Source organism: Dermacentor andersoni, chromosome 9 (genome assembly GCF_023375885.2).
Source record: "Dermacentor andersoni chromosome 9, qqDerAnde1_hic_scaffold, whole genome shotgun sequence".
Taxonomy (NCBI): domain Eukaryota; kingdom Metazoa; phylum Arthropoda; class Arachnida; order Ixodida; family Ixodidae; genus Dermacentor; species Dermacentor andersoni.
Window position 1 is genome coordinate 137,218,657 of NC_092822.1, and position 13,492 is coordinate 137,232,148.

Genomic DNA, 13,492 nt, shown 5'->3' on the forward strand with positions numbered 1-13,492 from the left:
ATTGTACCCCTGATTTAAAGCAAACAACCGCATTTCCAAAAGTAAGTCCTGGTACCATTACCCCTTTCCACATACCTTGGAGGACCTCGTACCTATTGTATCCCCATAGCGCTCTGTGCTTCGTTATGGCTGCATTTCTCTTCCCCTTGACTGTTATGGTTTTTTCCTGTGTTTCCATATATCCATTGCCTTCGTTTATCCATATACCAAGGTATTTATATTCTGTTACCTGAGGTATTTCTTGGCCCTGTATCTCCACTGTCTGTTCACTGTTTTCATTGAATACCATAACACCTGATTTTCTAACACTAAATTTCAAACCTAAATAGTTGCCTTCCTGTCCACAGATATTAGCCAGACGTTGCAAATCGCCTTGCTTGTTAGCGAGCAACACAATGTCGTCCGCATAAAATAAACCTGGGAGTTGCTGCTCTATTACTACCTGCCTGTTTGTATGAGAGATTAAACCCGATATTACTTCCTTCTAGCGCCCTCTCCATCCTCACCATATACATCATAAACAGCAGCGGGGATAAAGGGCACCCCTGCCTCAGTCCCTTGTTGATATGAACTTTCTCCGCGCTCCTCATCCCTTCCCATTCAACGCAAACGGTATTTTCTAGATAAATCTCTCTCAAAAGCTGTAGACAATCGTTACCTAAGCCTTCCCCTTCCAGAATATCCCACAGAATGTTGCAGTCTACGTTGTCGTAGGCTCCTGTAATGTCCAAAAAGGCCACATACAACGGTCTGCTTTCTGCTTTTGATATTTCAATACACTGAGTAAGAACAAACAAGTTATCATCCAAACGCCTACCTATTCTAAAGCCGTTCTGAAGCTCTCCCAAAATGCCATTATTCTCTGCCCATGCTTGAAGCTTTAATTTGATTGCCTGCATTGCTAGCCTGTATATTACCGATGTAATGGTCAACGGTCTATACGAGTGAAATCTGTCTTTCTCCCCCTCACCTTTACAAATTAATTTCATTTACTTTGTCGCCAACTGTCTGGTATTCGCCTATCTTTTAAAGTTTTTCCCACTGCTTTCACCAGAGCTTCCTTACTTTTTGGTCCCAGTTCATTTATCAGCCTAACGGGAACCTCGTCTAGCTCTGTGGCTGTGCGCTTAGGAATTTTCTCTTCCGCTTTCTTCCAGTCTAAATTTGTCAGCACCAGCTCCTTTTCCACATGGGTCTCTTTTATGCTCTTTTTTTTCTTCAAATACAACCTCGTCCTTGCCTTGGAAAGATTTGGCTGTTACTTCTTGGATGTAATGTATTGCCGCTTCTCCTTCCAGTCTGTTTTCATCTTCGTCTAGGATATGTTGTTGTATTGTCGTTGACTTCCTGCCTAATAATTTTATGTGATTCCAAAATATTGCAGTTCACCCATTGCACCCGCTGCAGTGCACCCACCTGCACTGCAGCACTCCTAGCGGCAGCCGCCGGCATTCATTGCATCCGGTGCCACCCGGGAGGCCGCGGACGGCACACTAGCCAGTATATTCTAGGCACTATAGCACGGCGCCCGCGAGTTGGTCCGCGTCGGTCACCAAGGGGGCGATAACGATGCGGATGCCGAAAGGTCTGCACTCCTACATGTTGCCAGACGACTATTCATGTTGTGCCAAGAGCCGGTATATAAGTCGAGGGGTGAAATTTTAGTAATATATTTTGGAAAAAACCTCGACCTATATTCCGCACTATACGGTAAATAGCCTGTTAGTAGCCTCTTTCGTCTGTGTCTTTCCACACGTAACATTCTGGTGGAGGTTAGTGGTCCCCGTCCTCGCCACGGAACTCCGAAGTAGTCGGTACATGGAGCTTGTCACCATGCCTCCCGGTGACGAGACCGCCTCTGCAACGGCTTGAGCTTGTCCAACTGCTCCAGTCGTCACAGTTGCCCAACATCGCGACCCTGGTGTGTTCTCTGGCCTGGAGGGACAGGATGTTGACGAATGGATCAAGCTTTATGAACATGCCAGCGCTAATAACAGGTGGGAGCTAACCCTTATGCTCGCCAATGTCATCTATTATCTCGGCGGCACCCCACGCATGTGGCACCAAACGCATGACAACGATCGAGATAACCAGTTGGGACAGTTTCAAAGAAACCCAGCGTTCCCGCGTTCTCTAGCGGCCCTCCTCCTCCCCGGCAGTCTTTTTCTGCCACATCTCACCACAACCCGTCCGAATGGCGCACCCCTGATGACAGGCCGATCTGCTTTCACTGCTGTCGCATCGGCCACGTCGCTCGTCACTGCCACAACTGATGGCCTCCGCCTCCTCGGACATACGCCGCCACTTACTCCCGCATCTTTGGACCTTCTGTTCCCTATACTACCCGCCATGAACCCACTACCACTGATGCTCCTGCTCCGAACCTTCGCTACAGCCGCTCGCCCTCACCTCGACACCATCAGTCTCGTTCGCCCCAACCCCGTCGCTTCTCTTCGCCGCCTATCGCCTCCCGGATCCAGCCGCAAAACTAGGCACTGCAGCTTCTGGAGGTGAAGCTGCGTTGTCGACCCTGCCCTCAAATCCTCTGCTCACGTTACCTACAAACCAAAACCTTCTTGACAATGACGGTGTGGTCTCCGTCTATAGCGGTGCTCCGCCGGGAGTCACCTAGACCACTGCGCGGCGGGTCCGAGGATCCGAGCCCCTCAGGGGGACAATCAGCTCAGCAGCGTGTGTAGCGTGCGCCCGAAGCGGACGCTCATTCGGTCTCCTCTGGGAGCGAAACAGAGCGCCGCAAGGAGAAGGCCCAGAATACAAGGAAGGCGTTTATTATACGACCACCTTGGCGTTAAGGATATCTGTTACACCCGTATCGGCGTGGGGCCCGTGAGCCGAAGCTCCCGCAAGTCAAGGGTGACACTCAGTATCTCAAAACGCAGTAACACGTTGCTATATGGGAGGATGGCTCCCAACAACCATGCTACCAGGGCAACATTCTTTCAGCTCGGAGTAGCCTCCGAGGGCGACTCGGCGCAGTACGACCGCGCATGTCAAGTGAGCCGCGTCTCTTTGGCGTAGCCTTCAGAACAGGAGCAGCGAATAGGTACGCAACTGCCTTGGGTCGAGGACCTTCGGCAAGACTGGCCAACCAAAGGGGTGACTGGGAGAATTGAAAGTCAGTACGCACCGTTTCGCTGTCCGAGAGCTTCTCCCCGCGTTGCTGCTCCTCGGCCGGTCGTCAGGAGAAAGGGAATGCGGGTTCCCACCCAAACAGACCAATCGGGTGAGCCCCTGGACCGTTCGGGGGCGGACAGCAGCAAGTGTTTTACGGTCCCGCTGCTGTTCGGCGCCCTCGGAGGAATGAAGAGAGGTAAAGCGGTGGACCGCGTGCGCGAAGTTTGAAAGCGACCTCGCCGCGCTGCGGCTCCTATGCGCAAAACGTGCTGCGCTATGGCGCTGCAACGAAATGGACTACGCAGTCCCCACAACGGCTATCCTGTCACGGCACTCATCGAAACAGGAGCACATCTTTCTATTATGAGTGCTGCCCTCCGACGATGACTGAACAAGCTCCTCACCCCAGCATTGGCCCGCGTCGTTCACGTTGCGTATGGCGGTACTGTGCTTATCATCGGAATGTGTACGGCACGTGTCAGCATCACCGGCCGCCACACTCCTGTGCTCTTCACCGCGATTGCTCTTTGCCCCATGACCTAATTCTGAGCCTTGATTTTCTCTCCGTGCATTCTGCTCTTATTGATAGCTCTGCCAGTACCCTTCGCCTTGAGTTACTGACTCTCGCAGAACCACCGTTTGTTTAGTGGGCCTGGAGCACTCATGACGACTGAGGAAGCATGGAAGTTGCACCACGGGTTGCACGTTGCCGGCGGTCGAGTCGAACGCGTTACCGGGAAAGAGAAACACGTGAGCAGTGTCTGCTCTTCCATGAACTATTGATACTCCCTGCAAGCGTCACCATTCTGGGAGTGCCACCACGAATGGAACAGCGGAACTTCCATCAACTATCAACACCCTCCATAAGTGTTGTGTACGTTGTAAAACTCTGAAAAATGTTGAAAAACCCTTCCGAGAAGCAAACAAATGCGCGGGATAGCGAAAACTATGGGTAGGGCCATAGAGCAAACATAAAATTGTAACTATGTTGTATGTGGCTCCCCTGAAATATCGTTGGGCTCGCTTTTTTGGTGGTGCCATGTTTTGGTTTCAGTTGTAAGTTGACTGCCCCATTTCAGATTTTCAAATTTAAAACAATAGGTCGACTTACAATCGTGTAAATATGGTACGTGTTAACTGATACGTGCGCAATAAGCTGGTACAGTTTATGCGGATACAAAACACATTATGTTTAATGGCCGCTGAATCGGGGATTTCACTTTAGTACATTTAAAATGAAAGTACTGTTTAAGCAGGTATGGTTTAACAAGGTTTTGCTGTATTTATTTAATTTATACATACTGCTATCTTAAACAATATCTTAGCAGCGCGGTACATGAGTAAGTTTACAAAAAAAAAAATGGGGAACTGCAGTAAAAAATTCTTTGCACTATTTCAAATTGAAAACTGCGTAACAACACAGTGAATACATGCAATATTATCAAAAAGACGCAGTTTTGCCTGTGAGGTGAGAAGCATCGATTGCGATAGGAAATAAGTAGACAGCTATACGAAGTAGCAATATAGTTTTATCGGCTGTATAAATTTGTAAACATTCGGTAACTAAATTAACAAGCATGGTGTCACAAGCGCACACGAACACACTACACTCGATGACTGCGAACCCTCGCTGTCAAAACACTGGCATGAAACAGCGTGGCAGTGAGCGCAGTGATGCCACTCGTCGCTTCCCCACAAACTGAGCAGTGAGAACACAGTGCACAGGAAGCTATGAGTCGTCGGCTAATCTAGACTCACAGATCGCTTTCAAGACAGGGCCCGCGTGGCCGTGCCATTCGCAGTTCCTTCTGGAGTAGAGCAAATATGGTATGTTCAGACAGCGAGCCTTCTGGCAATAACCTGTCAAACGTTGCTGTCAGCATGATATATTAAACCCTAGAATGCCGTGATTCTTACGTGCACAGCCTACAAGCAGAGCCACTTCACCTGTTTATTGTACTTCATGATTGCGACAAAGTTATGAAAACGTGCAAGCATGCCAAAAAGGCTTAAGGCGTACTGCCTGCTTCTGAGTGCTTCCGACGCCGCATAGCTGCCTACACGTTAGCTGGGGTGCTCAGAATGACCGTTACCCTTTCGCGACTGCACGCCAAGTTGTGGTTATAAAAAATACGAGGAGGATAGTACTTACTTTTGGCCATTTTTCTGTCCTGGAACTTCCCAATGCACAATGATAGTCGCCCCCAACTTCAACCACCATATATGAAAAAATTATGACTACAGCCAAATTTTAGCCAGACTAAATTGAGCTAGTGAAGACAGCTAGATGGTGAGCTTGACTAGTAACTGAAATAGAAACTAACCCAAGTGCCCTTATTTGTGGTAAAATGTCCTGCATTAAACAGCGCGTTTCATTTTTCGTGCTATTGGCAGGTGACGGAGCAGGATGGCGCAGGAAAACCGCCCCTGCTCACGCATGACAGCCGATGCACTTGACCCGCAGATCAGATTTCGACGATCGCCGACCGTGCTCACCGCTATCGCTGTTCTTTGAGTGTAGCCTGTTTCTGTGGGCACAAGTTTTGTAATTCACAGTTTTGTTGCTGTATTATTCCCTGTCAGTACTACTTGACACTATGAAAGGCATTTAGTCGGAGACATCTTTAAAAATTTTTTTATGAGCGTCACAGACTCTGATAAGGGGCTCACTTTCCTGAAACCATGTAAGGAACTTTGTAGAGAGCTCAGCTGCATTTTTATGAACAGAGCGTTCGCATAAAAAGCTTTGTCATTTATGTTCCTCGTTAAGCTATCTTTCATGCTGCGACCACTGCGCACTGGTGTTTGGGCAGTAAGTACGCTCTTCAAAGCAGACACTCCGGATCTGGCATAAGTGACGACCAATGCCTGCTGACGTGGTACAGAAACACAGTATCACGTAATCCAAGAGGGGCCCTGCTGTTCTTTCACGTGACCGCGCTGCACAGCTGAGTGTTTAAGGGGGGACGGGAGTCTCAAAAGTCGAAAATTGCGAAAAAAGAAAAATCAATTTTTCGTAACTACTTGTTTTGGCATCTGTAATGCCTAATTTACACCTTATCAAAACGATTTGCCTCAAAACGCACCCTAAGTGTCCGCCAAAAATTATTTTGTCAGCCCGGATGGCGAGAAACGACCCCGAAATTGCGCCGAAACACTGGAGTTCACGGAGCTATTTCTCGTCTTTTCCACCACTGAGTGCTGCCATCTCGGTATCATTCGACAGCTCAAAGTTCTGCCTTTCAGGTCCCCTTTCACATCTTAGCCGACAGTGGTTGCATAAAAAAAAGTTCAAACATAAAACAATCAGGGGCCGCTCTGACTGAAGCTCGTGATGCATGCGGCCCTCGTATTGGCTAAGTGCGCTATAGCGCTGAGAAGCGCCTTCTGATTGGCTGTGGTAACTAGGCCTAGCAGACAAGCTTGTCTGCTAGGCATAGCAGTGGGTTGCTTTGAAAACCGCCGATACACTGTTTCTTGGTTGATCGTATTACAAACGTAAGCGGAAAATCGACCCTCACTAAAAAAAAAACATTGAAACTAAATGCACGTCCTTGAAAAGCAAAGCGCCAAGAAAGAGGAGGCAGTTATTCCAAGTTTAAGACAAGCAGACAAGATCGCGCCGGAGATAAGTCACTGCATCGCGCGCAACATACCATACCACATCTCATACCACACCGGCAATAATGCTGCCGGCGAAGCCAACCACTGCACTTTATCCCCGCATGTAAGTTTACTTTGGAGACCGCATACGATGTGCAAACGCCTAATCACGTGCCTTTCGTACGTACACGGGTTCGTGCTAGTGCATTCCAGATTCTGTTAGGAGCCTATACGTGCACCTAATGTCCACATCAGAGGAAGAATTTTGCATTTTTAATTATAGTTTTGAAGCTTTAAATTTATATTTCCCTAATTTTTCTTCCTATTTTTTTTGTTGTTTTTCTCAAGTATAGCTATTTTTAAAGTCCCAAATTTTGGGTTCAGAACTGTGTCCCTTCTACTCATTCAATTATGGCAATTTTTTCCCCCTTGAAAGCAGGCGAGTCAGAGAGTGCACAAAAACTATGATATAGCGTGTTGGGACACTGAAATATTTTGAAATCCTGTAGAAATTACCAACAAGAATTCACGTTTGTAAAGCTGCATGCAAATATAGAATTTCATAACATTGGCTAAAGTACAGATACAAATATCCAAGCGCTAACTTGCAGTATTTGAACATCCAGGAACATACCTGCCTACTTTCAGCTATCCTGCTGCAGTACATTTTTTGCTTAGTCACATGCCAAATTTTGATGACTAGAAAAATTGCAACTACTTTTTTTTATTGACTTTAGAAAACACTAGCATATTTGTAAGCAGCACACAAGATTAGTACAAATGCAGTACATTTTTTGCAAGTCACATGCCAAATTTTGATGACTAGAAAATTGCAACTACTTTTTTTTATTGACATTAGAAAACACTAGCATATTTGTAAGCAGCACACAAGATTAGATGTGTCCTGAAAGTTTAATGTTTCAAGAGCATTGCATGAATACAAAACCAACCAATCATAAGGCTGGTGTTCCGTTTAAGCAGCACTTCCGTTTAAGGGGTGGCACTTGAAAGTGAAAACTTGAAGGTGACTTTCTGGATGTGTTTTTTCTTTGAGTGCCTTTGCCTTAAGAAAGGCTTTGATACAGTTTTCATGAATCGATTTCACTAAATTTGGTGTTCTTGTGCTCAGTAACACCTGGGCAACACGCTAGAGCCTAAAGGTTTTCCATATGTTCAAAGACAAAAGAGGTAGTGCCAGTAAATCATTAAACGCAATTTTCTCAACTTTTTTTTTTTCGTTAAGTGCTTTTGCCTTATGGAAGTCTTGATAATGTTTTCATCAACTGATTTCGGTGAACTAGGTATCATTTTTTTAGTAATGTCACAGCTACATCCTAAAGCTTTCCATTTTATCTTAGATGTGATAGATTATTAATTAGATCAAATGTAGGCTAATTACTGCCAGATTGTTTTTTCTTCCCAACTTTGGTATTTATTTGTGATAATCACAATTACTTTATCGGTATTTGCTTAGCTTTAGGATATGCAGTGGGCCTTTGGAAATGTCTGCATATTCTTAAAAACACTTTATTTGATTAAGAAATTGCCACAACGGCCTGTAAGAAATGACCTAATTAAGACTATAGTATTCAGTCATATCTTTTCTTCCAAGTGAGATATTTGAAATCTATACCTATTTGAAATCAGCATTCTATGATATATCTACACACAAAATTTAAGCAACATATGTTGAAAAATTTAAAAAAAATGTTTTCGTGACCCTCATCCCCCTTAAAGAAATAGGTTATCAACCACCACGGCTTCAACTTAACCCTTTGAAGGTTTTAGCTGTACATGCACGGTGGCGGTTTTCTGTCCCGCAAGGTCTTCGCCGTACGGGTACGGTTCCGACCCTCCGTTTGAAATTTCGTGCCATAACGACGATGCGTGCTCACCGGGAGGTGCTGCCACCTCTTAGCACTTACAAGATGCGTTTGAAATTGGTGCTACCTTCTTGGGGAGATAAACAGAGCTGATTGCTTGCTTCAGCACATCGCTCACACTGCGGCAACGCCCCTTTGGCGGTTTCGGTTTAGCCGCGTGATCGCAACGGAGACGCACGAAACGTCATTTTTTTCTTTGTCGGCACTCTCTTGCAGGGCGGTGGAAGGTGATTTCTAACTTGATTGGCGCTGCTCTTAGCTTGCTTATCAGCGCCGTTCGCGAGGTATTCTCGCTCTCAGTGGCAACGCGCTTTCGCGGTTTCGGTTCCGCGGCGTGATCGCAACGGAGGTGCGAAACGTGATTTTTCTCTTTGTCGGCACGCTATCGCAGGGGCGGCGGAAGTTGATTTTTATCTTGATTGGCACTGCTCTTAGCTTGTTTATCACCGCTGCTCATGAGGTATTCTCCCTCTCTGCGGCAACGCACTTACGCGAGAGGGTGCCTCAAACCTTTGCCCAAGGCAGCCGCACGCAGAGAAGATGTCATGTGCGCCAACACAACTCCTCGCTTCAAGAGAACAGAGACGCATTTTAGGTGTGCAGACTGCGATAAGGCGCTGTGCATAGACCAGTGTTTCAAGGAGTACCACGCTCGGAAATACTACTGAACATTATGCAGTTCCGAGTGATGCCGACACCAAAATACTGTTCCTAATTATTTTTTACTATTTATTCCCGACTTTATAGATTTTGTACATTCAAGATCCGCAATAAAGTAATTTGACCACCTGGGAAAGTTTTTTCAAAATAATTCGACCCTCAAAGGGTTAAACACTAATAAAGTGCAACACGTACGAAAAGGCATTGTGCACTTTGTGCAATCAGCATTTCCCAACATCCACAAGTGAAGGATTATCATCAACAAGTTTCTCTTTCAATGGTATTGTGACATTTGGATTGTCATGGAAGAAAGAAAAGAAAAAAGCCACTGTGAGGAATTTTTTTAAGCACCTCATTTATTCTGTTGAGAAGTATATCTGCAATTGCACTTCAAAAGCGAAATGATCACAAATGTTGGAAATGACTTCCTTCTCGACGTCTGAAAAGTAGCAGACAAGAACATCGAGCTGCTGACAATGCTACTTGGCAGGGGTGTTTTGTCCACAACTATGTTTTGTCCCAAATGGGAAAAAGAAACGGAAAAGCAAGGCCAAAAGAATTGCGCAAGGTGGTCAGGGCTTTCTCATCTGTCTGCTCTAGTTTCTAAAGACGCAGTTGGCATCATCAATAGAACCTTTCGTAGTACTATGGGCGAAGAAACTGGAGGTCATGGCATAGCGTGGTCTCTGGCTCACGTGAATGAAATAACCAAGCGGATTGCAATTCTAACGAACGAGCCAACTGCCTGGCATGTTAATTCACGAATCGCACCCAAGCTAATGGTCCGCCTCTCCCACAGGAGCGCCCCTTCAAAGATCCTCCTATCACGAAATTACATCACATTTCAGACAAAGCAGGAGAAAATTCCCTCCCCCCAGCCCGAAACTGACCAGGGCTCAGGCTGCAACTTTCAGGCTCTTACAGATGAGATCGTACCTCACCCCCAGAGTGCTTAGTTGGATAGACCCCAACTTGCCACATGCTCTGGCTGTGCCTGTACAACACGGGCTCCGAACTAACAAAGAAGTGCAAGTGCGATGCCTTGCTGAAGAGCATGGAATTCATGCATTAAGTACAGGCCATCCAGAGGGCCCGCGACGTCGCGCAGACTCACCACCTCCCGGTCCCGTTATAGGTGGAGCCACAAACTTGATTGTCAAGTTCCTCAAGACACTTCAATTAAGTTCTTGTCAATTGTCAATTGTGCCTATAATGCTTCTGCCACTGGCATAGATGGGCTCAGAAGTGTTATAAAAGTTGTTTAAAAAATACCCCATCATTCCGTCTGCAGTTTCTGTGCTCACCAACCTGGTGCTCGTTGGATGAGGCATCTGTGACAGGTGGTGGCCTGTCATCCAGAGAGGGCCCACTGCTGGTCCCGTCCTCTTCCTGGGGGGCACTGCCCTCCTCTTTCACTTCAGCCTCCACATGGCTGCTGCTGCTGCGGCGACGGCCACGTTGCTTGCGCTCCATCCTGCACGGCAAAAAGCACACCATTCACACTTACTGCTGTGCCAAACATTGTAATGCCGTTCCTTTGATTACGAGAATTAAATTAAAATTAATTGATGCGGTTTTACGTGAAAACCTATGATCTGATTATGAGGCGTGCCGTAGTGGGGGACTCGGCATTTAATCTAAGTACCTGCGTGTTTTTTCGATGTTGCTGCCATCGAAATGGGGCCGCCGTGGCAGAGATTTGATCCCGCGACCTTGTGCTTGGCAATGTAACACCAAAACCACTAAGCAACCATGGCGGAGGATTATGAGAATCAAGTCGAAAGTAACAACACAAAGAATGACATGCGCAGACTGAGACAGACAAAGCGCTGACTATCAACCAATATTTCACTGTACATACAGCAGTATATACAGGAGCTTCATTAGACAGGACGGACGGACGGACGGACAGACAGACAGACAGACAGACAAAGAACATTAATGTGCAGGAGGAAGAGGAGAAAATACCAAAGTAGGAATTAATCACCAGGAAGATAGCCACGGCGACAAACACAACAAAATGGTTGCCATGATCCACATGCTACATATGAAAGTTCCTTGGTGAGGAGCAATATCGAAGACACACGCACACACACACACTGCCGTTTTTGTTGATGCAAAAGGCCTCATATTTCTCATGTGCATGCTGCTCACCAAAGTGCCTTAGTAGTTTACATTGATTAAATTATGCACGACAATCACAACAGGAGCCATGCAAGGTTAGTGGCTGCCAGCACGCCCCTTCATTAAATTGTAACTGAGGCAGCCATCTACACACTTTGGCCGATGTAGCATCGATCGGACGAGAGGATAGGAAAGTGAATAGGAAAGACAAAGAGCCTTGTAAGTGGTATAAGAAACACACATAAATTTTTGTTGATTGCAGCCACATTGTAGAGTACGAGGTTCCCCTCCTGTGCTGTCAATGCTACATCGGCTATGGTGACCAGTGTTCACGTGAGATACACGAGGCCTTTTGCATCGACAAAAAAGGTGATACACTCGAAAACCACAATAATGAAATCCCAAGGCAACAAAGTTCTTGCCGCAACGAAATATTTTCGGATCCCCGGCGAACGCCCATGGAGTCGGTGTGTTTCATATCTCGCGACAATAAAACTTTTTTTTTACAGCAATCTCACATTACCAAAATTTTCTGAAAGGACATTCGGCCAATAATCTACTCACATAACACTAAACATTGTCTAAAAAAAACACTCGTGCCTTTCAATTGCGTAAACTAGCGGCACAGCGCTGTTAGATATGGGGCTGTTTCCTGTGCCTACTTCGAGTTCCCCAGACCACATCGAATCGCACAGCTAATTGAGAAGCGCAGAAAACACGGAAAGCACATTCCAGAGGAGCGCCCGAGCAAACAAGTTGAAGGCCACAAGTTCACGTGCAAACAAGTTCGTACGCTGCCGGTGGAGCTATTCAATGCTTGAGTTTTCCAGAAAACGAAGGGATAGCCCGGCATTGTTGCAAGGAAAGTGGGTCCCGAAACAAGACGGCTGCGATGTACCGGGAAGGCCTGGCAGCGTCGCCCCCACCTGGCTTTTGTGACGGCGAGTTGCTAGTCAGCAAGGCAAGGGGGGATCGAGCGATCAAACAAGGGGGACCAAGCGGCGACTCTCTTCGCCGGGTATGACACCATCGCACGGGCGCCTACCATTGGCCGAAAATGGCGTCATCTGAGCAGACTCTCCCATTGGCCAAACATGACGCGACTTCCAGTCCTCGAAGGGTTTCAAAGAAGCATTCCAGAGAGACCAGAGCATTCCCTGATTCACCTCTCTCGAACTTCTTGCCGCGGGCCGCAGCATCCGAGTTGCTGCCGGCCCGTAATGACTGTACGACTGTTACTTGACTCTCACCTCTCTGTATATAATGTAAAATAAACCCTCCCAAGTTTTGTTTTCATCCAGAAGTCCGTCCTCAACCCCTACATCTGGTGGCAGCGGTGGGATCGCCTCCGAATGCATCAGCTGGTGGCAGCGCTACGGATCAACCTTCGTCGAGAGAGATCCTAAGGAACCGGGAAGAGCGAAGAAGAGAGAGCCTTCGTCGAAAGAGGTCCGAAGAAACTGGGAGTAGCGAAGAAGAGCAAGCCTTCGACCCAGGGAGTCCGGAGGAACCGGGAACAGCGGACAAATGAACCGGATGGCAGGGTGCTGCAACCGTAAGTCAGCGCGTGGTTTTTTTCCTTTTGATTCGCCAGACTCAAATGTTGTGTGTTCATTTTGTTAGTTCTGGGAATCAGGAATTTGATGCATTGTGTATTTGCACAAATTAATTAAGGAAAACAGTTCTAACCACCTGTGTGGGCAGCTGCCATGGATCTTAGAAGGTTGACGAGGTTAGACTTGTTGGTGTGCGACGATTTGGGAGTTGAGGCGGACGAACAGATGAAAACGCCAGCTATCATAAAGGCGACTGAAGATAGTGGCAATGATGATAAAAGCATTGAGCTTGCTTGGGAGGTGATACAGGAACCACGGGAGCGTGAGCGTCGTGAACGTGAGCGAGAGCGTCGTGAACGTAAGAGTGAGCGTAAGCGTGAAGAACGCGAGAATAAACGGAAGCGTGAGCTTCAAGAACTTACTCTTAAGTGTGAGCGTCACGAACGTGAGAATGAACGCGAACGTGAGTATCAGGAACATAAGCGTGAGCGTGAGCAAAAGTATGAGAGAGAGAAGGCAGCACTGATCAAA

At 46.8% G+C, this 13,492-nt stretch overlaps 1 protein-coding gene across 5 annotated transcripts in view; it reads right to left on the bottom strand.

Annotated features, from left to right (window-relative positions):
• LOC126529757 (inactive histone-lysine N-methyltransferase 2E-like) overlaps nucleotides 1–13,492 on the bottom strand; it is a 392,924-nt gene that overhangs the window by 154,172 nt on the left and 225,260 nt on the right. For all 5 annotated transcript variants that reach the window (XR_008612213.2, XM_055070020.2, XM_055070021.1 and 2 more), the window contains one exon: nucleotides 10,590–10,755. Coding sequence is in view for 4 of the 5 variants with exons in the window: in XM_055070020.2 (XP_054925995.1) it covers nucleotides 10,590–10,755 (166 nt within the window). In the remaining variant the exon portion in view is untranslated. The remainder of the gene's footprint in view (nucleotides 1–10,589; nucleotides 10,756–13,492) is intronic.